The sequence below is a fragment of the Equus asinus genome, chromosome X (genome assembly GCF_041296235.1).
Source record: "Equus asinus isolate D_3611 breed Donkey chromosome X, EquAss-T2T_v2, whole genome shotgun sequence".
In the NCBI taxonomy this organism is placed as follows: Eukaryota; Metazoa; Chordata; class Mammalia; order Perissodactyla; family Equidae; genus Equus; species Equus asinus.
The window spans coordinates 34663441-34689263 of NC_091820.1; the positions used below are offsets into that span (position 1 = coordinate 34663441).

The 25823-nt window shown below is 47.1% G+C and overlaps 2 protein-coding genes across 6 annotated transcripts in view; one reads left to right on the top strand and one right to left on the bottom strand.

The window, feature by feature from the left end:
* Nucleotides 1–11610, bottom strand: part of SMC1A (structural maintenance of chromosomes 1A) — a 36521-nt gene extending 24911 nt beyond the window's left edge. Inside the window, exons 1-13 of one of the 2 annotated variants that reach the window (XM_070503302.1) lie at nucleotides 11386–11610; nucleotides 6885–7073; nucleotides 6662–6774; nucleotides 5475–5678; nucleotides 5143–5381; nucleotides 4243–4501; nucleotides 4008–4148; nucleotides 3105–3187; nucleotides 2744–2951; nucleotides 1334–1519; nucleotides 1066–1245; nucleotides 823–969; nucleotides 597–734 (exon numbers count right to left, since the gene is read on the bottom strand). In XM_070503302.1, the coding sequence (XP_070359403.1) occupies nucleotides 597–734; nucleotides 823–969; nucleotides 1066–1245; nucleotides 1334–1519; nucleotides 2744–2951; nucleotides 3105–3187; nucleotides 4008–4148; nucleotides 4243–4501; nucleotides 5143–5381; nucleotides 5475–5678; nucleotides 6662–6774; nucleotides 6885–7073; nucleotides 11386–11494 (2196 nt within the window). In that variant the 5' untranslated portion in view covers nucleotides 11495–11610. The remainder of the gene's footprint in view (nucleotides 1–596; nucleotides 735–822; nucleotides 970–1065; nucleotides 1246–1333; nucleotides 1520–2743; nucleotides 2952–3104; nucleotides 3188–4007; nucleotides 4149–4242; nucleotides 4502–5142; nucleotides 5382–5474; nucleotides 5679–6661; nucleotides 6775–6884; nucleotides 7074–11385) is intronic. The other variant, XM_044763248.2, reaches the window with a different exon arrangement.
* On the top strand, nucleotides 11600–25741 carry RIBC1 (RIB43A domain with coiled-coils 1). Of its 4 annotated transcripts, XM_014827214.3 has the most exons (8): nucleotides 11736–11910; nucleotides 12235–12349; nucleotides 16978–17094; nucleotides 18704–18785; nucleotides 18979–19323; nucleotides 24445–24563; nucleotides 24994–25388; nucleotides 25497–25741. In XM_014827214.3, the coding sequence occupies exons 3-8, from the start codon at nucleotides 16978–16980 to the stop codon at nucleotides 25576–25578; spliced, it is 1140 nt and encodes a 379-aa protein (XP_014682700.1). In that variant the 5' UTR covers nucleotides 11736–11910; nucleotides 12235–12349; the 3' UTR covers nucleotides 25579–25741. The 4 variants fall into 4 exon arrangements, with proteins under 4 accessions (XP_014682696.1, XP_014682700.1, XP_014682701.1 ...); XM_014827210.3 differs by lacking the exon at nucleotides 12235–12349 and having other exon boundaries at nucleotides 11600–11910; nucleotides 25471–25602; XM_014827215.3 differs by lacking the exon at nucleotides 12235–12349.
* The last annotated feature ends 82 nt before the right edge of the window (nucleotides 25742–25823 follow it).

The following is a 25823-nucleotide window of genomic DNA, read 5'->3' on the forward strand; positions in this document are numbered from 1 at the left end:
TTACTCACAGGTCCACACTCCCTTATCTATAGCCCTTGGAATTCAGACTTTTTGATTTTAGAAAAAAGTAAAATGATATATATCCTACAGATTACATAATACCTCCAGGGTGGTCTGAGGAGGCACCCCATAATCAAATATGTTAATATACCTACAAGAGTACCCCCACCCACAGGTAGTGAAGTGCCTGGAGCTCACTTTCAATTCACTTTCAGAAAAAGCTCAAATATTTGTTGAATGAATGAATTACGCTAATAATAGTACCTAATATTTACTGAGCACTTACTAGGTGTGGAGAAATCAGTCTAAATACTTTACATGTATTAACTCACTCAATCAACGACCCTATAAAGTAAGTATTGTTCTAACTGCCACTTTACAGATAAAGATGAAAAACTGACACTGAGAGGTTAACTTCCCTAATGTCACATGGAGCCAAGACCTGAACCTCTGGCTGTCTGACTCTGCTATCCTTGGTTCCCCGGAGCAGGCTGGGAAGAGAGAGGGCTGTGGGACAAATTCCCCACCCCCAGAGAAAACTTGGCCAGGAATGTGAAGGTGGCCTTTGGAGGAGAGGGCTGAAGGCCAGGCCCCACCTGCAAATTCAGGGCTAGATGTCGTGTCTTGGTCTGCTCCAGGTCACTCTGTGAGTACTTGAGCCGCATCTGTAGTCCATGGGCCTGAGACTGCACCTGACGAAGCTCTGCTTCTTTCCTTTTTGCCTTCATCTGTTCCTGAAGTGGACATGAGAGAAGGGCTAGGTGGTAAGGGGATCAGTCAGCCTGGGCTCAGGACCTAGGGACAGCACTGCCTGTGGCTTACTTTCAGCTCCTCTGTCAACCGCTCCTTCTTCTCTTTCAACTTGTCTACTGCTTTCTCATCCCAGCGCCGGGCCTTGGCCTTCAGGTCACTGGCCCCACCAGAGATAACTCCTGACTTCTGGAACAGGGTCCCATCCAGTGCCACTGTCTATATACAATAGGGAGAAGAAGAGGGACAGAAGCTGAATAGAGGATCTCCACTACTAAGCCTGTCCGGCTCCAATCTCAGCAATGGAATCCATACCTTGTGGCGCTGGTGGCCTCCAAAGGCAATGCGGCGGGCATCCTCCACATTGTCACAGACAAGAGCATTGCCACAAGCATACTGCAGGGCCTTTTTGATGTGAGGTGGCTCATAGCGAATCACATCAATCACCAGCTTGGCCCCCTTCAGCTCCCGGAGTTTCTCATCTGTAGGTTTCACCTGTGGGAAGCTCAGTAAGTGGCAGAACATGGAGGGCTAGGAGGCGGGGCCCTCTCACACTGCCCTGACCCCATCCCCATCAGCTCACCTCCAGGTAATCAAGAGGCAAGAAGGTCTCAGGCTCCCCACGCTGCTCCTTGATATACTGAATACAGTCCCGGCCCGTTTTCTCTGAGTCCACAATAATGGCATCCATATTCTTGCCCAAAACCTTGGTTACAGCAATCTGATACTTCTTTTGTGTGGGCTGGCAGAGGTCAATGAGGCGGCCATACTGAGGAAAGTCAGAAGAGAAAATTGAAGCATGAGGCTTTTGGGAGTTGGCTCAGGAACCCCAATTCCCAGCTTGGAAAGGGGCGCAGACCAGAATCTGTATGAGGGACATAGCACCCACACTGTGGAGTAGGAGCCTACTCTGGCCCCAAAGCAACAACGACTTCAGGCGGTCATGTCTGAATCCAAAATCATCTTTCTAAACCTCACTTTTACCATTTCACAGATCACTGTCACCCCAGGCACCACACCAGATACCTTACATACATTATCTCAAATTCTCACAAGCACCTAGCAAAATGAATTTTTCCAGTTCACTTCCCCCATGTCCCCCAAACCAACCATGATTCCCTAAGAACTATCAGATAAAAGGTAAGATCTTTAAGGGCAGGGACTGAGCCTAATTCATCCTTATAAACTCCCCAGCAGTGTCTAGAGGAGCGAACAGGAAATATTTGTGGAACCAAATTAAGCTGAACCCAGGGATGGAATTATAGCAATAGAGGGATAATATTCAGGGAATCTGGGAACTCAGGATTTTGTTCAAGAGGGCAAGAGATCTGATAAAGCCTAGGATGTCCCTACAAGCAAATGGGCTGGTTGGTACATACCAAGGGAGCTCAAATGGAAGCCTGAACAGAGGTACTTCTTGGGAGACTAATTCCTGCTCCATGGCCCCTCCCCCTTCCAAAGGTCTCTCCAGTTTCCCCGCCTCCCACAGAGGAATGGACACAGCAGGACAAAACCTTCAGCAAGATGCAATTGGTGTGATGAAAAAAAGATGAGGTTACGAGTCAGAACAAGTTGGGTTTAAACTGTTGTTCTTCCACTTAGAAGCTTTGCTGTTCTGGGCAAGTCATTTAACCTCTCTGAGCCTCAGTTTCCCTAGCCATAAAAATGAGATTAGGAGTCGCCCCGTGGCCGAGTGCTTAAATTCGCACACTCTGCTTCGGCAGCCCAGGGTTTCGCCGGTTTGAATCCTGGGCACGGACATGGCACTGCTCATTAGGCCATGCTAAGGCGGCATCCCACATGCCACAACTAGAAGGACCCACAACTGAAAATACACAACTATGTACCGAGGGTCTTTGGGAGAAAAAGGAAAAATAAAATCTTAAAAAAAAAAGAGAGAGATTAGCAATCCTGTCCTAGGGCTGCTGGGAAAATTATCTGACAGTGAGCATGACAGTAAGTGCTCAGGAAATGAGTTCTCTCTCCCTCTTACCACAGAGCCAGGGTACAGGCGCTTGATGCTCTCCATAATCTCTGCCTTTCGCTGTTGGCGACTGCTTTCCTGGCGGTCAATGCGGGCATCCCCCAGCTGCTCCATCACCTGGTTCAGCTCCTTATTGATCTCATCAATACGCCGCTTGGCCATCTCCACCTCTTCTGTCAGCTCCCCCTCTAGCTTCTTCTGTTCCTCTAGGGACTGCCTACAAAATGAGGGAACACAGGGGTTATCCTGGCTGGTGAGAAAATATTCTTGGCTGAGAGGACTCTGGGGGTCCTACCCGGGGAGGGGCAGGACAGGGAAGATTCACAAGAACAGGCCTGTAGGTAAAAGGGGAGGTTGCAGAGCCACATACTTGCTAGTCGTAATGTACTCCTCCAGTTTCTCAATCCGCTTTTGATTCTCTTCAATCTCCCTCAGCTTTTGCTTGATCTTGGCCTGTAAGAGAGACAAATATACTCCATTACCAGGGTCTGAGCAAGTTAACTCCAAGACCATGGAGCCCTGGCTTATACCCCCTATATGCCCATTCACCCAAGAGCCCAACAGTTCGGGACAATCTGTCACTAATGCAAGTGACCTACTAAAAAGCAGACAAAGAAATGGTGTTCAGTGCGGCTCTGCTAACTGATGGGGCCTCCCAGGACCCTATGAGACCCTCTCATAGTGTTCTACCCAGCCCAGGCTATCTTGCTTACCAATCAGGGGGGCTCAAACCAAGGCAAAGTAAAGCTTTCTGGACCTTTCTGCACCTCCGTTTTCTCATCTGTAAAACGTAGGTAACTTCCACTTCACAGAATACACATTAAGTGCTTAATACAGGGTAGCTATTAATATTAATGCTTACTGTCTTCTTTTAAATATTTTTAAAAAGTGCTTAGCAAAATGCCTGGAACATTGCAGGCTCTTGGAGCACTATAACAATGTTCTATTATTGTTACTACTTTACTATTATTGTTATTAGGAAGTCAGTAAGTGAAGTATACTTGATAAAGTGTGGGCTTTAGCGCTAGACTGCCCAGGTTCATATCCTGGTTCTGCCATTTAATAATGATGTGACCTTAAGCAAATTACTTCACCTCTGTGCTGTAGTTACCTGATTTGGAAAATGAAGAATTGAATGAGTGAATACACATAAAGTACAGCACCTAGCACATGGTAAGTGCTGGCTAGATGTTAGCTATTGTCATTGCTGTTAAGACTATCATTACTTCCTTTTCTCTGGACCATCATCCCTAATCTTGTAACACATGCCCACCTCTGTCTCTACTTTCTTCCGCTCTTCTAGATCCAGCCGGTCCTGGTCGGCTTTCTGGTCTCGATTGAACTTCTCGAGCTCCTGGGCCAGGGTAGCTGCTCTCTTGCTGGCTTCTTCTTTTAACCGGTGGTATTTCTTCACCTGTGTTAGGGACAGGGAAGGAGGACAGGGATGACCAAGTTGGTCCATGCCAGCCCAGCGATATCCCACACCCTCCCAGCCCTCCAGAGCTTACCTGATTCTCCTCCAGGGTCAAGTCTCTGCCCTGACTTTGACTCTCTTCTTCCATTCGTTCCTCAAACTCCTGCCGGGCTTTCTCCACTGACAGCATCTCCTTTTCCAGCTCATCCATGTCTCCTTTACGTTTCTTATAATGCTTCTGAGCATTCTGTAGGGACTTCTTGGCTGCTTCTAGCTTCTTGATTTTGTGGGAGGTATTCTCCTTGGCTTTGATGTACTGAGGCCGCTTCTGATTCAGCTCTGAGTCCTTCTCCCTTTTGCCAGAGGGGAGGGGGAAAACCAGTTAGCCTGTGGGAGAAGGGAGGGTTCCAAGGCTTTTTACCCAAAGAAAGTGGGGCCTGAGCCCCCCAGTCAGCCTCAGAGAATTGCCTAAAAGAACAGGGCCTGATGCTCCACAGATCCTCAAAAAAGGGCAGTCTTACTACTCTCTGGAATGGATGCCTCCAGCCACTCCATAAGGCAAAGCTACCACCCCTGCCTCAACCCTAGCCAGGCCAGGCCCCTCAGTAACAACTCCCAAGAACACTGTGTAGTTCACTTAGTCATCCCCCATCTGAACCAACCTTTTGAAATTCCTGTCCTTTAAACATCGAGCTCCAGTTTTCCTCTTCTAGGATGACATTCCCGGCCACTCCAGTGGCTTCCTCTCACTTGGTAAGGCCACCGCCCCTTTTAAGTTCTCCCTCTTCTGAGTACCTATCTACCCAGATCTGAGTACTTAAATACTCTATTTGTCTAAAATGGAAAACAAGAAATATGCCTGGGACTGGCCAAACCAAGTCAAAGGGAAGATAGAGAAACTAAGATGGGCACTGGACTCCAAGCTCAGCGGAGCCTTAGGCAACAGCACAGCCTCTTGGTTTCCCATAAGTTGCAGGCCCAGGCCTGCTCTTACTTGATCTCCTTCTCAATCTGCTGCTGCTCCCGCATCATTTTGCCCAGCTCCTTCTTCTTCTCCTTCAGCTCATCCTCTACCTTGTCCATACGCTTCTTGTCCTTCTCAATCTCCTTGTTCTTAGAGGCCAGTTCCTTATTGAGCTTCTCGATTTCCACTTCATTATGATAAAGCTTAAAGAGCTGCAGCTGTACCTGAGCTCGCACCACTTCATCCTTCAGGCGCTGGTAGCGGTCAGCCTGTGCATATAGGGGCATGGAGGCAGGGGTGCATCAGTAAGGCACTGGCTGCATCCTGGCCCTTCAGAGCCCAGAGGTAGACTGGCTACCTACCTCTTCTTTCTCCTGTTTGGCCTCCTTGCGTTCAGCTGCAATGTTTTTTTTGCGATGGTAATTAAACTGCGTGTCCTCCTCAGCCTTCACCATCTCCTTCTTTCGCTTGTCATACTCCTGGGCCAGCTCCCCGGAGCGACTGATCTCTTCAAATAGTGCTGTCCTTTCTTTGGGGTTCTTCATGGCAATAGACTCCACAGCACCCTAGTAAATGTGATAACACTCTCCCCACTTAGAGCCTAGCCAGCCTAGTCTCCCCACTCCACTCCCACTCAATCATTCAGAAAAATTTCACTAACCACCCCCACATACACTGGTTGCCACAGCTCACAGTGCGCCTTGAAGACACATTGCCTTTTGAGGCATATGGGGAACAGAAGAGACCAAACCAAAGACAACAAACTGTGTTATGTGCAGTGACAGAAGTAGCACAAAAAAAGGACTAAATGAAGCTTAGAGGTAGGAGACTGGCAGGGGTGTCTATCTGGAAAGGCTTCCCAAAGGTGACATCTGAGTTTGGAAGATGAGGAAGAACTAACCAAAAGAGTAAGAGAGAAGAGGTTATTCTATGTAGAGGAAAATTAATATGCAAAGGCCTGCAGGCCAAAGAAAGTAGGCGAATTTGGGGAACTGTAAATGGTTTAATTAGGCTGGAGTTTCAGGGCTGCCAGCGGCAGAGACTGGCAAATGAGGATAGTGAGGTGGGCAAGAACCAAAGGATGGTGTTTCCTAAATGTAGGAGTTTGGATTTCATGCTAAGGCAACGGTTCTCAAACTTTAGCATGCATCATAACAACCTGGAGAGCTTGGTATAACACAAATTGCTGGGCCCCACATAGTCTCTGAGCCTATAAGTCTAGGATGGGACTGAGAATGTGCATTTCTAACATGTCCCCAGGTGATGCTGGTCCAAAGACAACACTTTGAGAACTACCATCGTAAGGCAATGAGAAATCACTGAAATGTTTTGAGAAAAGGGAAAGAAACAGACGTCTGTCCTCATAAGATGAATTGGCTTAGGGGATGAAGTGGAAGGGGCCAGATTAGAGCCAGAAAGCCCAGTGAGGAAGCTGCTACATTAGTTCAGGGGAAAGATGATAAAGCCGGATGTAGATGGAACAGGCCCAGTGAGGATGGGACAAGGACTGGCAAGAAGCAGACAGCCAATAATTACTAAAAATGCCCACCTGGAAGACGAGGAAGTTACGAGCTTTGATAAGAATGCCCAACTTCTCCAATTCTTCACTGTACTCATGTAGCTGGACCACTTTGTTGTTGATCTTGTACTCAGAGGAACCCCCTAAAAGACAAGGCATGAGTCAGCTGAGGGTCAGGCCTCCTTCCTACCCCAGCCAACTAGTCTAGCCACGTCCCAGGACCCAGGAGATCCTTCTGGCCAGCTTCACTCACCAACAATGACACGGGCAAAGGTGCGGTCCTCAGCACCCTCCTCAGAGTAGACCATGCTGACAAAGGCCCGGTTGGCAGCTGGCTTGCCCACAGGAGCTCCATGGATCAGGTCCCTCAGAGTCTTTACTCGCAGGTTGCTGGTTTTCTCACCCAACACAAAGCTGATGGCATCCATAAGATTTGACTTACCTAAGGGAGGAAGGGACAAACCAGAGGAGGGGAAGTGAGGAAGAAGGGGAGAGGAAAAGGAATTAAGGAAACATTGAGAGGAACAGGAATGTTCCCTACGCACTCAGTGCTCAGACTAATAGGAGGAAAAAATACTGCTTTGCCCCCATAAAGACAGGGCCCAACCAAAGCCCCAGGTCAAAGGCTTGCAAAGGGAAAACAGTCCCTTTGCACATATTACTTATAGCAGCCAAAAACTAGAATCCCATAAGGAAACAGTATATTCAGAGAATGGATTGTTCTACCTTTAATGACACAGGAAAATGCCCACAACAGGAGAAACAAGCAAGACACAAAACTCAATAATTTGATCTTAACCAAGTTAAAAAAAAAAAAACAGACTGAGGGGAGGGGGAAACAGGGAGCTGTTGTTTAAATGGGTATGGAGTTTCAGTTTTGCAAAATGAAAAAGCTCAGGAGATCAGTTGCAAAACAATGTGAATATACTTAACACTACTGAACTGTATGCTTAAAAATGGTTAAAATGGTAAATTTCATGTTATATATATTGTACCATAATTTTTTAAGACACATTCCTATTGTGATACAATATGAAGCACACAGCATCATCTATGAAGTATCTTGCCAAAAATATTTAACCTGAATCTAAACAAGCCTTTATACCTACTTTCCAGTTTACAGGAAATACAGCAGTTAGAGGAACACAGTAAATGACACCATGAGGAAACCTTAAGACAAACACAGAATGTGGGATGTTCTACAAGACAATTAGCCTGGTCTTTTCAAAAAGTCAACGTCTAAAAAGAAAGGTTGGGAGAACCACTCCAGAACAGATTACTGAGACATAAGCAAAGGCAATGCACGAACTTTGATTAGTTTCTGGTTCCAAAAGACATTTTGGGTTGCAATGAGGGAAGCTTGACTATAAACTGGATAACTGATGACACGAGGAAATTAATTTTCTTAGGTGTGATAACAGTATTTTGGTAATACAGGGGTAAAATGTCATTAAGTCTGCAATTTACTTTCAAATGATTAAGCAAAGCACATGCGTACGTTTGAAAATTTTCATAATAAAAACCTGGGGAGAAGAAAAGTCATAGGAAAAAATACATGAAAATGTAAACAGTATAACGGTGGTTGCTTCCAGGAAGGAAAGTAGGTCAGGGAAGGGACGGAGTCTTCTTTCACTGTATATCCTTTGGGAATTTTTTTTTTTTTCTCAAGGAAGATTAGCCCTGAGCTAACATCCTACTCTTTTTTTCCGAGGAAGACTGGCCCTGAGCTAACATCCGTGCCCGTGTTCCTCAACTTTATATGTGGGATGCCTATCTCAGCATGGCTTGCCACGTGGTGCCATGTCCCCACCCAGGATCTGAACCAGCGAACCCCAGGCCGCCAAAGCAGAACATGCGCACTAAACTGCTGTGCCACCCGGCTGGCCCCTGGGATTTTTTTAAAAATTGTAAACCATGTGCATGTATTATCTATTCAAATAAATAAGATTTTTAACATTAACAGTGGTTATCTTTTCAGTAGTGGAATCACAGTCTTTAGTTTCTTCATTTTAGACTCAGAAAAAAAAATTTTTTTTTAATTTAGACTGGGATGGGGCGGAGGGACAATCTCTATCAATTCCATCTTAAGATTCTCCCCAAATATGTTATATGACCTTGAACCGAGGACCTGATTTCCAATACCTTTGTACCCAGCTATAAAAATGGCAGCCCAGGTCCTTCCATGGAGGGAGTATAAGACAGCATTAAGAGCTTGGGTTCTAGTCCAATAGACCAGGTTCTAATCTTAATTTCACTACTTCTCAGCTGACCTTCCATTCCCTCATCTGGAAAATGTGAAAAACCATGACTCATAAATAAAGCATCTGAAACAATGCTTGGCACATAGTTCTCTGTTGGAGTGGCAGGAGCACAGACTTTGAAGTACGGCAGGCATGGGTTCTGATCCTAGCTCTGAGAATCAGTTAGTATGCAAGTGATCACAACTCTCTGTGCCTTAGTCTCCTCATCTATAAAAGGAGATAATGGTGTCTCCTTCCTAGGGTCACTGTGAGAATTTAAATGTAAAAGGTCTCAATAAATAAAGGACTTGACACATAGTAGGTACTCAATAAATGGCAGTTCTATCCTAACAACAGGTCTAGACCCAGCTCTCTCATCCACAGCAGGACTAGCACATCACACAGACCAGGAGTCAGCCTTTTAGGCACCCATTTCCAACCTTTGCGCTTCTCCCATGCTTTCCAGGGACAGTAAGAACATCTCACAACCAAAGACCTCCCTATTCGCTATCATTCAATATTGTAAACATTTTTATAACATGTATTATGAGTTAAACACTGATAAAACATTTTAAGAAATGTCTTCTTTGGGGTACTCATAGCCCAGAGATGAAGATACAAAAACATATACCATGAACACAAAACAGAAGAAAATAAATGTGTACCAGGAGTCTACTGTGTGCCAGAGAGGAATTCACTCAGGGGAATCAAGGAATACCTTGCGGAGGTCGGCACTGAAGAATGGGAGAAGTGGGGGCAGTCAGATCAAAGGCCTTTTCTGAACAATTGCATATACAAATCTATCCGCGACGAGGGGACTGAGTGCCAAGAGGTGTATTCCGGCTCTTTCCACAGGGGCCACCACACCAAAATCCTAAGAAACTGAAGTGGCACTCCAAGCATCAGACCTTTAGGCTAGTGGTTGTCAAAGGAGGTGGAGAGGGGGAATAATTTTACCCCACTCAGGGGACATCTGGCAATGTCTGGAGACATTTTTGGTTGTCACACCTGGGAGGTGGGGGCGCCAGTGTCATTTAGTGGGTAGAAGCCACGGATGCCACTAAACATCCCATAATGCACAGGACCAACCCCACAGTAAAGAATTATTTTGCTGGAAATGTCAGTAGTGCTGCTGCTGAGAAACCCTGCTCCACATAGAGAGCCAAACCCAGGCAAGACTCAAGGGAAGGTCATCAGTTTGAGTTATTTCAGTGAGGGCAGCCCCTCAGGCTAGGAAATTATTTAGCTAGAACATCCCTGAGGTGGAGGAACCCAGTAGGATTCCACATGGACTGCTTGTTGGGGTGGATGGAAGGAATCCATGGTGCATCATTTAGAGATGGGAAGTTAAGATATGAAATAGAGGCCTTACCTGACTACCTTTCATTTATTTATTTTTTACATTTTCCCCCCAGTTTTACTGAGATATAACTGACATTGTACTAGTTTCAGGTGTACAACCTAACGATTCCATATTTATACATATCGTGAAACGATCACCACAATAAGTTTAGTTAACATCTATCACCTTACATGGTTACAATTTTTTTTTGTTGTGATGAGACCTTTTAAGATCTTTTCTCTCAGCAACTTTCAAATATACAATATTGTTAACTACCGACCACTCTTTGTAAAGATGCCCACCCAAGTCAATCTATCACATCAACCTAATTTCCCGCATGGCACTTATCATAAACGAAAATTATCTTATTTTCTCCTTGTTTATTATCGTCTTTCCCCTCTGGAATGTAAGTTCCCTGAAAGCACGGCCTATTCTATTCTCTGCTGTTTCCACAGTACCTTAAATAATTCTTCATAAAAAACAATAAGCATTCGATAAATTTGGCAAGCGAATGAGTTCTATTAACGGTTTCAGTGGTAGCAAACGGGTGAGTTCAAGGCATTCCCACCTCTGAGATGGGGGTAGAGGGTCGAGACCTCAAGCATTCTAGAGACGCTAGCGCTGGGTCCGCAATTCAAAAGTGCCGCCTCCGGAGGAAAGTAAAAGAAAAAAAAAAAAAGGAGGAAATGGAGCGTACCAACCCGAGGCGGGAGGGGGCGCGGGGCTGAGGGAGAAGTGTACCGCTTGGGAACGGAGGCCACCGGAGGGCTACCAGCAGTCCCACATCTTTCGGAGGATTCAAACAAGGCGGGGAAGCCGGATTCAGCTGGTCCGGCAGAGAACTGCGCGGCCAGCGGCAGGCAGCTGGGTCGGGACGCGCCAGTTTTGGCGGGAGGGGGCAGTGGGCGAGGTAACGCACAGTTCGGCTCGTACCACTCCGGCCGGAACGGGGGCCGCGCAAAGAGCGGGAGTGGGCAACTGACACCTGGGGAAGAGGTTCGAGTCAGATCACCCGAGCGGGGAAATCGGGTCCGGACTGAACCCCTTCAGGAGGAAAGGAACCTGTTTGGGTTCGCGACATTTCAGGTTGCACGGGTGGGTTGTACTACTCTGCTGCCAGATAGGGGGTCCAGGCCGGGACGTGAGCAGGGCCGCAGCCAGGTTTATCTCACCAGAGCCATTGGGTCCAATGATGGCGGTGAACCTCTGAAATGGTCCGATAATCTGTCGACCCTTGTACGACTTAAAGTTCTCGATCTCAATCAGTTTCAGGAAACCCATGACTGCGGCGGCCCCGGCGACGGTACCAAAGGCCGCGCCGTACGCCCGGGAACTGGGGTAGCCCGCGCGGGAAACACCGCAGTGCAGGCCGGGCGGATGGCAAGCCTCGCGAGACTGACTCCAGGCCGAACGGGATTCCCAGCTTCCGGCGCAGGCAGAAACTAGGGGCGGGGCCTTCGAGAGCTTTTGTTGATCCGTTGCCAGGGAGCGAGCTAACGACAGACGTTTGGGCCCCGCCCCCTTTCATGTGCATGGCAACGCAAACCGGGGCCAGAGCCTACGAAGTCGTAGACGAGGCGGTGACGGGAAGACACGATAACTTTTGGGATCCGAGGAAGCAGGCGGCACCGGAGCCCACGCTTGCCGAGACAAATCAGAAGTCACAGCAGGGATATGCCCTCCAGGACAAGAGGAAGGTGGGAGCTCGGCTGTGGCTTTAGCCTAGCAGGCCGGAAGGCTCAGACAAGAACAGGGTCAGGAATTGGAAGGACCCCGGGGAGCGGAGGGCTGTACGGGAAAGAAGGGCCAACGGGAGGATTCGGTATTAGGCGAGCTCAGACCTTGCTGTGGAGTAAGGTTGGAGGTGGAGTCGGGTGGAGGTAGAGGTGGGATGGGTGTAAAGGAGGATGGAGTGTGAATGGAGATGAGGGTACTCTGGAGCGACAGGGATACGGGGTGGGGAAAGCTATGGCCAGAGGTACTGCCCCTATACCCTGCCTCCCTTCTGTTCCTTCAAGCAGAGTTCCGAGACTGCCACTGTAGCTCCAAAATAGTCTTGGACCTGAGCCACTTGTTGGCTACTTGAATCTAGACCCAACCTGGGAGCTTCAAAATTGGTACTCCTTGCTGAGAAAGGTATTTTGTGTGAATCCCTGGGAGTCAGGGTCCCTAAGCCAGTGCTCTCCACCTCTGTGCTTCTATGTTCCTTCCCTTCTCCCCGCTTCATCTTTTTCTCTATGTCTCACCCCCATCCCATGACCTCCTCTCCATCCCCCTCTGCCCCATTGCTTGTTTCGCACTTTCCTCTTCTCTCTCTGCTCCCTGTCCTCCACCCTCATCAACTGCCCTGTTGCCCTCCTTCCTCTTTCCTCCTCTGCCCCTCAACTCTACCCTCTGTCACTTTCCCCTCTCTGTTCCCCATCTATTCTGTCCCTCTCCTCCATCCCCTCATCCCCCATCACCTTATACCTGCTCATTACTAAGGCCAAGTCTTAGCAGTCCAAGAAGTTTAAAATGTCTGCCAAATCTTCCCCTTCAGTGACCTTACATTGTGGTAACAGATGGAATGAGTAGGCTGGAGTTGGTGCTTACACTTAGACATAGAAAGGGTCTGGTGGTTGCCATAGCCATTCCTGTAACTATTTTTAAAATGATGTCTGGAGGCTGGGAAGAGTCTTAAAGTCTTAGAACAAGTCCAGGAAAGTGAGAAAGATTGGTTTATGGGATCTAGTAGAGGGGCCACAAATGAAGTTCAACTGGGAGAAACAGTCACAATCGGGCTGAGGAGACAAAATAACCAAAGGACAACAATCTCATATAACTGACAGGAACTACTGTTCCATTTTAAAAGATGAGATGGAGCTTGGGGGGGAAATCTAATTGGATCCCTACCCCTCACAACATATACCAAATGCAATTCCAAAAGGATTAAAAACTTAAATGAGAAAGGCAAATCTTTAGAAATTTTAGGAGAATATCTTTATGACCTCAAGGGATTTCCTAAATAATAATAACTTCCAAGCCTAAAGGGAAACATTGGTAAATTTGACTGCATTCAAATTCATCCAAATTACAACATAAAGAAAGGGAAAAGATGGGCAAGTGCACACAGAAAGCTTCTAAAGTATTGATAATGTTCTATTTTCTGGATTCTGTGAAGGGTTCACAGGTGCTCATTTGGTTGTTGTGCTTCATAACTTACATGTGCCTTAACCATATTCCTTTGTATGTATCAATTGTTACCATAAAATTATTATCACATAATAATAAAGTGAAAAGACAAGCCACAAACTGGAGATGTTTGCCACATTTAAACTAAGAAATGATTAATGTATAGAATACATAAGGAAATCCTAAAATTAATAAAGGACAAACAACAACCTGATTTTTTTTAATGAACAAAAGATATGAATGGGCACTTCACAAAAGAGCAAACAAAAACGGCCAAAACACACGTGAAAAGATGTGCAACCTCATTAGCAATAAGGAAAATTCCAATTAAAATCGATAATTATAATTTCATACCCAAAAGCTGGCAAAAACGTCTGCAATACCAAGCGTTGGTGAAGATGTAGAGTGACTGGAGTTTTTATACATAATGGTGAAAGCGTGAATTGGTACAATCTCCTTGGAAAACAACTTAGCATTATCTCGTATAGTTAAATATGCTTATGCCCTATGAGCCAGCCCTTCTCCTCCTAGATGTATGCTAGAGAAACTTTCCCACCTGTATATATGTCTCTTTTAATCTACAAGTTCCTCCTCCCTCTTTTTTCTCTTGCAGGTAAGAGACAATAAACTGGGTTGTTTGTGCTGCAGAGTTCTAGTCTCTCTTGAACCCACCTCAATCAGGATTTCATCCCCACAGCTCCACCAAAACTGTTCTTGTCAGGGTCATCAGCAACCCTCATGTTACTAAATCAGTCAGTTCTCAGTCTTCATCTTACATAACCATCAGTTGCTCACTCTCTCCTCCCAAAAGCACTTTCTTCACTTGGCTTCTCAGACACCACACTCCTGGTTTTTCTCCCACCCTACCAGCCACTCCTCCTTAGCCTCCAGTGCTGGCTCCTCCTCATCCTGTCTCCCCTAGGGCATTCTTATCCATCTGCACCCATTCCCTCAGAGATCTCTTACAGCCTCAGAGCTTTAAATTCCTTTGTGTCAGCCAGGATAGGCTAAATTATACTAAAGTTACAAACAACCCAAAAATCTCAGCAGCTTATAAAAACAAAGATTTCTCACTCATTCTTCTTTTCCATTGTGGGTTGGCTGCATCTCTGCTCTGTGTCATCATTCCAGGACCAAGGCTGAAGGAGCAGCCCTTACCTGGGACATTGCCAGTCTCATAGCAGAATGAAGAGAAAAAGTGGCTATCACACAATGGCTCTTAGTTCTGCTTGGGAATGGCTCATATCATTTCTCACATTGCAGTGGGCAAAGCAAATCACGTGGCTAATCTTGAGGGCAATGAGATAAGGATGTATAATCCTTCTGTAGGGAAGAGCAGCAAATCTTTCTGAATAATAATAAAATTTACCATACCATCTGTATGCTATCAATGAATATCTAATAGACCTCTCAAACTCAACACTTCCAAAACTGATCTCCTGATCCTCGTCCCATCCCATACTGTCCTCCCTATACAGACTATTCAGTTGATAGCAACCCCATCCCTCTGATTGCCCCAGCCCAAATCCTTGAAGTCATTCTTGATACTGCTCTCACACTACACATTCAATCCACCAGGAAGTCCTGTCAGCTCTGACTTCAAAATATATCCAGAATCTGACCACTTCTGCTGCTACTAATCTGGTGTGAGTCACCACCATCTCTTGCCTGGATGACTGCAATAGCCTCCTGTCTGGTCTCCCTGCTTCTAGCCTTGCCTCCCCTACTCCCAATCTACTTAACACAGCAGCCGGAGTGAGCCTTTAAAAATCAAAGGCAGAACTCATTGCTCCCACTGCTCAAAACCCTTCAGTGGCTGCCTATTTCTCTCCAAGTAAGAACCACAGCCTTTACAATGGTCTGCAAAGTCCTACATGCTCTGCCTGTCCCCCTTTATCTCTCTAATGTCATTTCCTACCTACCTCTCCTTCACTCACACACTTGCCTCCCTGCTGTTCCCTTGAACGTGTGCCTCTCATGTCCACCTTAAGGCCTTTTGCACTTGACGTCTGGAGTACTCTCCTCCTAGATATCTGCATAGCTGATTCCCACCTTCTTCAAGTATTCAAATATTACCTTCTCAGTTATGCCTCCCCGACTTCCATATTTAAAATTGCAACGCTCCCCCCATTTCCTTGGCACTTCCAGTTCCCCTTATCCTGCTCTATATTTCTTTCCCATAGCACTTATTATCTTTTTACAAATTATTTAGTGTACTCTTTATTGTCTGTCTGCCCCCACTAGAAAGTAACCTCCATAAGGACTCAAATTTTTGTCACTTTTGCTCCTTGGTGTCTCTCAAATGCTTAAAGGAGTGTCTGACAGTAGGCATTCCACAAATACTTGTTAAGTGATAGGATGAACATGAGTGAAAAAAGCAAGATGCAGAAGAATACATACTGCATGATACTTTATAAAGTTCCAAAACAAGAAAATGTTTAAAAATAATGTCCAGGGAATTGTACACACACACAGTATTTTAATTCGCATTAGTAAGGGGATGGTAACATTTTGGATAATGGTTATCTCTTAGGGTAAGGATGAGAGAGAAGGCACTTCAATAGTATTGATCATGTTCTATTTCTTAAGTTGAGGAGCTGGTTCACAGGTCTCCATCTTATCATGCTTCCTAACTTACACATGGGTAATATATATTCTGCAGTCTGTATCAAATATTTCACAGTTACAAAATGTTTAAAAAAAAAAAAAGACTAAACTAGCTATAGGAGGAATTGAGGAATGGTGTTCTGAACAAAGGAACACCTTTTACAAAGGCCCTGAGGTGGGGACAGTTGTTGTGTTGGAGGACTCGATAGGAGGCCAGCGTGCCTGGAGCACTTAAGCAAGGGAGACAGGGCATGAGATGAATAGGAGAGAGATGCAGGAACCGGATCTTGAATGCCCAAATGGCAAGGAGTTTGGATCTAATTCGAAGTGCACTGGGAAGCCAGGATTTTAAGCAGGTGAGAGACATGATCAGATTTATGTCTGCAAAAGTGTTTTTGGCTGTGGCTTTGGCTGGCTTACCTGCCAAAAGTGGGCTTTCCAAAATATGAGGGAACACAGGCAAATTTAAGCCCTTTAACCTTTCATTTGACTAGAGAGTAAGTAATAAAAATAAAGGGGGAATGGTAGTGCTGTTTACTGAAATGGGGAAAACTGAATAGAGCATAATGTGAAAGGGGGAGGGTTGTAAATGAGTTTGAGACGTGGAAAGGTGAGCAGGGGTCAGATTATGAAGACTCTTTTAAATCTGGCAGAGGGGTGGTGGACTTTATCTTGTAAATGCTGGGGAGCCATTTGCTTTAAAGCCGCTCTGGTAGCAAGGGCAGTGAAAGAAGTAGACAGGGTAACACTGGAGCAAGGGAGGCCAGTGAGGCTCCTGAGAATACTGTCTGGCACCAGATTGTGAGGCCTGAATTAGAGTGGTGACAGTAGAGATGGAGGACCACAGATATGAAATACATTAGGAAGTAAAATCAGTAGGAATCAATAACTGGTGAGATACTGTGGGGAGAAAGGAAAGGGGGTGGCAGTGTAGTCAAGGATGATGGTCAGCACTGATTGGCCATTCCACCTCACTCTTGCTCCAGATGTATAAGGTAGACCTGTCACCAGATCCCAAGGAGGTAGCAGCCATGGAGGCTAGAAGAAATCAAGAAAAGGAGCGACAGAGCCAAATCTTCAATGTGCGGACCAGACTCATGGGGGTGAGTGGGCAGCATGGACTTTCTCAGGGCCGGGGGCCACCTCACTCTTGCACCTAGAGAATGTGGCACTGCCCGTTACATCCCTTCCCTGATCCGAGCAGCCCTAGGGCTGGAGAGGATGGAGGAGGGTAGAAGACACCCAGCCCTAGGGGTAGGAAGGGCCTGGGAAGGGGCCTGGGGGTTCAGGGGAAGAGACTAGGGGAAGAGGAGCTGGTGACAGCTGACTCTTCTCCAGTCAGCTCTGGGCCAAGTGGCCTGGTTCTCGAGAGACTGGCAACATGGAGCCAAAAGAAGTCCAAAGAATATTTAGGGGGCCAGCCCCGTAGCCAAGTGGTTAAGTTTGTGCACTCTGCTTCGTCAGCCAGGGTTTTGCTGGTTTGGATCCTGGGCGCGGACATGACACCGCTCATCAGGCCATGCTGAGGTGGCGTCCCACACAGCAGAGCCAGAAGGACCGACAACTAGAATATACAACTATGTACTGGGGGGCTTTGGGGAGGAGAAGAAGAAAAAAAGACAAGATTGGCAACAGATGTCAGCTCAGGTGCCAATCTTTAAAAGAAAAAATTTTTTTAAAGAATATTTGGTATTGCACATGCCTAAACTCTTTCTGGAAGGCTACCTAAGAAACTGTTAACTGGGCTGAGGGGTTGAGATGGGAAGGACACTTACTCTTCACTAAACTGTATTCCCTTTTACACTATTTTGAAATGTCTTAAATGAGTTATAATCAAAACAATGAGAAAATATTGATAGTTTAAGAGAAAATAGATTGCTGGGTGGGTGGATAAAGGGGGGATGCAGCATGGTATTCTGGAAAAGACCCCACACCTACGCTCAAGGGCCAGGTCTGCTATTTACTGGACGTATGGTTTTGGATGAGTCACCTGTCTTCTCTGTGCTCCAGGCTCCTACTCTGTAAAATGAGGCTAAATAAAGGAAGGGTTGAAGTGAGTATTAACTGATGGTGATGGCTCTGGAAACCAGAGCATAGTGCCTGACACAAGCAAGTAGCTTGCTCAGGGATCAGTGGTGTGATTGAGATCTAGTTGGCAAGTGTTCCCCCAGGGAACTGAATTGGGCAGTAGGGATACAAAGCTGACTAAGGCCTAGTCTCTGCCCTTAATGGGCTCACAGTCTGGTAGAGGAGATAATCAATAGAGGCAAACTTCAGTATAATGTGGACAGTGGATCCTGGATTCTATAGGAGTAGCACCTGCCTAAGGGATCATGAAGGTAAAGCCTAAGCGGGTCTTGAAGGATGAAGAGGAGTTTGGGTAAAAAGAGGAGGAAGGTATTCCAAGTAGAGGGAGCAGCTGGAGCAAAGGCTCTCAGTTCGAAACAGCCTCAGATGTGCAGGGAACTGTAGGCACAGAGCTCCTGAGGGTGGGACAGGGAAAGAGGGTATGAGATGAGGCTGGAGAAGGAGGCAGAGGCTAGACCATTGAGGGGCTTACAAATCATGCTCAGATGGTGGAACATTATCCAGTAGGTATTGGGGATCTATAGGAGGATTCTGAAGAAGGTAAATTCTGAGCAGTTTGTGTTAGAGCATTCAAGACCTGCTGCTGAGCCCCTACCCTGATTTAGTTAATTTCTTTGGGATCAGATGGATGTTGAAGCCCTGAACAGCCAGGTAGAAAAGCAAAAGCTTCGAGAAGCAACAGAGCGGAGCAAGGAGGCGGCTTATGGTAAAAACCCAAGGCCAGGGGCCAGCCAAGGGGGGAAAGCAAGGGCCTGAGTGGGCTGAGGTAGGGCATCAGAGTGGGGCCTGTCCTGGGGTGTGGCAGGACAAACCAGATGGGCCTTGGGAGCAGAAGCCATGCCAAGTGGACTCTGTCCTTCCCATGGTGCCTTCTTCATGTCCCTGCCCACCACCCCCAGGTACCAACCAGGTGCAGTATGATCTGGTAGCCCAGCTGCTAGACAAGGAACAGGCAGAACGAACACGTCGGCTGGCCAAGAAAGTCCAGGAGTATCGGGAGCAGAAGCAGCAGCTCAAGAACAGGTGTGAATTTGACCTTTGGGATCCAGACCAACTCCAGAATGAATTTCCAGCCCATCTCAGTGACATTGGTCCCCACTGTGGCCCAGCCAGCCTGCAATGGTTCTCTGGGGAGGACCTGTACAGGGCCACGTGCCTGAGAATGCAGCAGGAACAGTTCAGGTACAGCCTGGAGAGGCAGCTGCAGGAGCAACAGCAAGCCAAGGCTGACGAGAAGTGTGCAGGTGAGCAGCCGGGCCCTCCAGGTTGAGACCTAAGGCCTGGCAGGGAGTTGTCCTGAGCCGGGTACAGCACCCAGGACACCAGAATTGTGTGGGGAGGTCCAATTACCCGAAGGGCTGCTGCTGAAAGGTTAGACTGAGCAGACCCCAACCTCCCTGACTTCCTTTAGTAACTGACAGTATAGCCATTATCCCGATCAGCCTGGCACTCCATTACCTGGTGGCAGGACAGTAAAGACAAGCCTAACAGCTCTGCCGCTTACTAAGCTGGTTTTGGCAAATGAATTTTCCTCTCTGTGCTCCAGTTTTCTCATCTTTAAAATAGGGATAATAATCCACACTATATAGAGTATGGGAAATATATTTCCCATATGAGAATGAAATGAGATACTGTACGTAAAGCAAAACTGTCAGTGCTCAATAACCAGTAGCTATTATTACTATGACATTATCTGTGGCCATGTCCTCCTCTTCCATTAGAGTAAGCCCTTCAAGGGCAAGGATCATCTCTTATCTACTCACACTGCTCACCTTTCAAATCGTCCCTATTATAGTGCCCTGTTCTGTTGTACCACTTATCATAGAAGTAATTTATTCTGAAAGTATTTGTGGAATGTCCGTCTAAAACGTCAGCTCACTGAAGATGAACCACATCTCTCGTTTCCACCCCTGTATCCCAGTTGCCTAGTACAGTGCCTGCCACAGTGTCAGGAGTGCAATAAACCACTGTTGAGTGAACAAGTGAAGACCAAAGTAAACAAGGCAGGCACCCTGCCCTCCAGGAGCCCACAGAACCATGCCTTCCAAAAACTCAGTTTAGAGTAAGAGGAAAACATACATGCACAAGTCACTGATCAGCAAATATGTATGCTTTAACACTGTGTTAGGTACTATGACAGGTACTGTGATAGAAGTATATATATATATAGATATATATATATATATAGGACATGGAGGCAATATCAATATGGGAGTGGTCAATTCTCACAAGGAAAGGGGGATAGGGCAGGAGGTAGCACAGGTCAGCTGTCAGGAACCAATTTTGGAAACTTGGATACAATTTTGCTAGGGTGAGGAGAGGGAACAAGAAAAGGCCATTCTAGGCAGAGGGAGCAGCAAAAGGAAGAGCACCGGAGCTGTGAATGGTCTGGATGTTTAGGATGCGTCAACAGTTCAGTAGCTGTGCAGCCTAGTGTTGAGGGCTTGGAGGAAGAGAAAATGAGCAAGGACCTTCTACACCAAACTAAGGAATTGTGACTTTATCGTGTAGGCAGTGGGTAGCTGCTTAAGGATTTTAAGCAGAGGAGTGACAAGACCATTTCAACATTCAGCAAATATTAAGCTACCTACTTTGTGCCTGGAACAGTGAACAAAACAGAAAATCCTTACTGTCATGGTTCACGCTCTCTAATGGGGACAGACAGACAGTAAACAAGATAAAATAGTGAAATATATAAGGTGCCTTAAGATAATTGTTAGGGAGAAAAACAAAGCACCAAAAGAAGATATGGGGACTTTTGGAAGGGGGTGCACAGCTGCAATTTTACATAAGGGAAACCTGACTGAGGTAGCATTTGAATACAGATCTGAAAATAAGGGAGTGAGCAGTGCAAAGATCTGAGGGAAGAGCTGTCCAGTTAGAGGAAATAGCTAGTGTAAAGACCCTGAGGCAGGAGAGAGGGCATCTGGCATGTCTGAGGCATAACAATGGAGTCAGAATAGCTGAAGTAGAGTGAGGGGAAGAGTGGTAGGAAGCAAGGAGATCAGGTAGACTATTGCGGCCAAGAGGAAGGTGGCCGCCAGGCAGCCGCGTAGCTATATGATCCTGAAGTTCTGGGGCTGCTCAGGGCTGCAGGGAGAGATCTGAGAGCCCTGGGGGGGATGTGCAAATCAACAGAATGCTAAGCCTGGAGCCTGGGGAAAGGGTGAGCAAATGGTGCACTCTGTGAGGGCAAAGGCCAGAGCTGTCTCATTAACCACTACAACCTGGTGACTTACACAGTGCCTGGGACATGGAAGATGCCCAGTAAATGTATCCTGAGTGAACAAATGAGTAGAGGAAAAGGAGTCCATAATAAAGACTAAGAAGGGATCAGGGAGGTAGGAAAAAGATGCATAAAATAATAATAATACCAGCTAACCTTTATTAAGCACTTGCTGTGTACCAGGCACTGTGCTAAGCTTTCTGCCATGTATTAACTAACTTAATCCTGGCAACAACCCTATGAGGCAATTACCAGTATTATCTCCATTTTCACTCCAGGAAACTGAAGAACAGAGATGTTAAATAACTTGCCCAAAGTCATATAGCTAGTGAGTGATGGAGGTGGGAAGTGAACTCAGGCAGGCTGGCTCCAGAGACCATGCTCTTGATCACTACACCGTACTTGCCTTCTCTCAGTCCATGAGAAAGTGGGGACTCAGAGGCCAAGGGAGGAGTTTCAGAGAGGGAGTCGTGAATAATGTCAAATGCTCTGGAGAAGTTCATATAGGAAGAGAAACCTGTCTATTGAATTTGGAAATTAGGAGTGTTTGGTGCTTTCTGTCAGAGCAGTTGCAGTGGCATTGTGGGGCCAGTGGCCCAATGGCAGTAGGCAGGTGTACAAGAAGGTAGAACAAGGCAACAGGGACAACAGAATGCTGAGGGAGAGTCTGTGTGTAATGGAAGAAGCATATGTTGATTCCTTGAGATACCCGGAGTCAAATCCCAACCTACTACTTGCCAGCTGTGTAACCTTGGGCATTTTACTTCACCTCTGGACTTCTTGGTGTCCCCATCTGAAAAATGGGGCTGATCTTTTCCTCTCTGGGTTGCTGTGAAGGGTGAAATGAAACAATGCACCCCTATCCTCCCTTCCCCCCTGCTCTCCAGTCTCTGAAGTCCGTGTCCCTGTTCCTCTTCAAAGCCAAGCCTTCAGCCTATGCTCTGGACCCCATTCTCCCTCCCCACCCCCGGCTGTGCTCCCTCAGGTATCCTCCCTCTGTGTTCTCAACATTTCCCCTTCCACTGGCCCCTTCCGTGCAGGCTGCAAAGATGCTTACATCTAACCCATCTTGAAAAAACAAAAGCCTCCCTCCACCCTGTGATTCCTCTGGTTTCCTTTATAGCCTACTTTTTGAAAACTCTGTTTCTACTTGCTGTCTTTTCTTCCTAACTTTCCAGTCACACCTCAACTCCCTGAGATCTCATTTCTCCCCACACAACTTCACTGACACTACTCTTGCTAAAATCAACAATGCCCTTTGTGTCATCAGGTACAAAAGGTTCTGTTTAGTCTTTTCTCCTTGACCAGACCTTTCTTGCTACACTTGACTCTGACCACATCTTCCTTCCTGAACCTTTCTCCTCCTTGGCTTCTATGACAGCACATTCTGCTCATAGCTCTCTGACCATTCCTTCTCTGTCTGCCCTTTGTGGGTTTCTCTTCTTCCTACTCCTTCCTTCTTGAGACTTTGTCCCTGGCACACTGCTTTCCCTACCCTGCATACTTACCTCAGGTGCCCTTGGCCCTCATTCTGGTTTCAGCTACCACGTCACCACCTCTGTGTTAAGGACTCTCTACCTACAGAATCAGATATCCATATGCCTGCTGAGCACCTCCAACTCAGCTTCCTTAACAGAATTCATCAGTGCCCCTAACCTGCTCTTCATTCTGTATCTTCTACTTCTGGTGGTGGTCACACCATGCACCCAGCCCTCCAAGCCAGGACCCTGGGAAGAATCACTGCATCTTCTCTCCCTTACTCCCACATCCAATCCATCAATGAAGCAGGCTGATGTAACCTCCTATATATTTCCCCTCCATCCTTTCCATCACCAGCCTGTTGAGCTCTCCCAATTGGCCTACTACAATAGCCTCCAACATGGCTTCCCTACCTCCATTGTCTCCCACCAGCCTGACCTCTATACTGGCCACCAGAAGGAGCCTTCTAAAATGCAAATCTACCCATCTCACCCCCTTGCTTTCAATCCTTCCGTGTTCCCCACCACCTTCAAGTCAAGTTTCTGGCCCTTAGTCTGGCCCCTGCAAAGCTCTCTAGCCACTTGCATTTTATGCTCCAGCAAGAGCAGGCTATTTGTAGTTTAAGATACAGAGCATGCTGTATCTTGCTTTCCTTCATTCATATGACAAATATTTATTGAGCACCTAACTATGTGCCAGGTTCTGATCTAGGTGCTGGGGCATGGTAGTGAATAAAACAGACAAAAATCCCTGCCCTCACAAAGGTTACCTTCTACGAGGAAAGGGACAAGCAGGAGACAAAATAATTAAGTAAAATGTAGAGTATATTGGATGGTGACAAACGCTAGGGAGAAAATAAATCAAGGAAGGGGGGATAAATGTTAGGGGCAGGCAGGTTGCAACTTTAGGTAGGAGAGACAGGGAAGGCCTCACTGACATGGTAACATTTGGGCAAAGACTTGAGTGAAGCAAGACAGCATGAGCCAAGACTAACATCTCTTGCAAATCCCTGAGGCAGGAGGGTCTGACATGTTCTAGAAACAGCAAGGAGACCACTGTGGCTGGATTGAAACAAAGTGTCAATACCTTTGTTCATACTGTGCCCGCAGCCTGGAGTGCCCTTTGCTTTTTCTGCCTATATGCAACACATATGGCAAGGGTCACCTCCTCCTGGAAGCCTTGCTCTCACCCACCACCCAAAGCTCTCATAATGCCCTGTACAAATCTCTGTCACTGCCCTTACCGCACTGTGATATGATGATCTGTGTTTGATCCGTCTCCTCCACTAGACAGGGAGCTCTCCGAGGACAGGATCTAAGTCTGTGGTGTCCTCAGAGCCCAACACATAGCCCTTAGACTGAGCCTCAGAGAGATGAAATGATTTCCCCAAGGTCACACAGCTCAGAAGCAACAGAGCTGGCACTGGGACCCAGGCCATTGGAGGCATCTTTCAGTTAGGCACTTCAGAAATCCTTGTTGTTGCCACTTTGGCTATCCCTAGCCCCAAAGAGTAGCTCCTTCCACATCCCTACAATTAGGCATTACCCACCACCAACGTACATATACACACATCCCCAAAGTTTGTTGAACAAATGGCTGAATGAGTGAACCAGGAATGAAGCAGGCCAATACAGTGCCCTGGCCATATTTTTCTGTGTAGATATGCTCAGTGACCAGCTTCGCCTAGCCATGGACATGCGGGCCACCCAGCTGGCCAAGCTGGAGGAGTCCTGTCGCGTGGCCATGATGTCCGCCATGGCCAACGCCAACAAAGCCCAGGTAGGGCCTGATGGATCTAGTACACTGGGCTCTCCCAAACCCCCTGAACAAAGTCCTGGGGAACCGTGGCCACATCTTTCCCCTCACAACACTTCTCGAATCAACACCAGCCTTCTTGTCTACCTGAGGACCTCCCCCTTCACCTAAGGGTCCTCTAAGGGCAGAAGATGCCCTTCCCCACCTCCAGACTCAGGATGACTTGAGAACACTGCCCTCCCTTCTCCAGCCTCTCAGTCTAAGGGCTTCCAGAAGGCAGGGAAGTTCCCTGCCCATTCCACCCCTTCCTCCACCTTAGGTCATTCACAGGCCATGCAATATCTGTTCCTTCTCTCCTTGAGATGGAGGAGAGTAGGGCCATGTCCCCCCTCCCCTGTGACTGAGACTTCCCTGAGATTGGGCACCGAAATGCTCACATTCGGGGGCCCACCAGGCAGCTGAGCTGGCTGAGCGGCAGCACTGTGAGCCTCAGTGCGAACAGGAGGCCAACCTCATGGAGATCCAGAACCAGATCACGAGAGACCTGCTGACTGAGAATCCCCAGGTCGCCCAACACCCTATGGCTCCCCACTGGGTCCTGCCCTATTGCTGGAAAGGTATGATTCCAGAGCAGCAACCTGCCATCAGGAGAGTCCAAGAGGCACAACACTCTGAAAAGGAGGCACAGCACCAGGCTGAACAAGCACTGGATGCTGAATGGGAAAGCCAGGCCATGCGCTCAGCCCAGGCAGCAATGGAGCTAGAAGAGCAGGAGAGGGAACTGTGTGCTGAATTTCGGAGGGGGCTGGGTTCCTTCAACCAGCAGCTGGCTAAGGAGCAAAATGCCCAGTGAGTTCTGGGGTGGCAGCAGGAATAAATGCCAAAGGGAGGGGGGATGGCAAGGGACAGGGAAAGAGGGAAAGCCCATCAGCTGAGGCCTCTGGACTTCTTTCACAGGCAGAATTATCTGAATTCAATAATCTACACCAATCAACCTACAGCCCAATATCACCTACAGTTCAACACCAGCAGCCGCTGAGCTCAGGATGGTCATCTCTCCCTTCTCCCTCATCAAGCTCACAGAGGCCAGGAGTAAGAGAGGAAAATGCTGCAGACCCCCTTCCCCAATCCATTCCCCAGAAGAAGAGAGCTGAGCCAATATCCCCACCTTCGACCCTAGGTAATAAAGTTATTCACTAAAATCAAGGTCATGTGTTATAAAAGGACACAAAAGGTGTGAGGTACTGCCTTTCCCACCCTACCCCTGGGCTCTGAGCATCCAAC

What these genes read in the sequence shown, in the direction of transcription:
- RIBC1 (XM_014827215.3), top strand. Translation starts at nt 11,740, where the DNA reads ATGTGCATGGCAACGCAAACCGGGGCCAGAGCCTACGAAGTCGTAGAC. An exon ending in CCCTCCAGGACAAGAGGAAG is followed by an intron (nt 11,911 to 16,977) that starts GTGGGAGCTCGG and finishes CTCTTGCTCCAG; the next exon opens with ATGTATAAGGTAGACCTGTC. An exon ending in GAGCAAGGAGGCGGCTTATG is followed by an intron (nt 18,786 to 18,978) that starts GTAAAAACCCAA and finishes CACCACCCCCAG; the next exon opens with GTACCAACCAGGTGCAGTAT.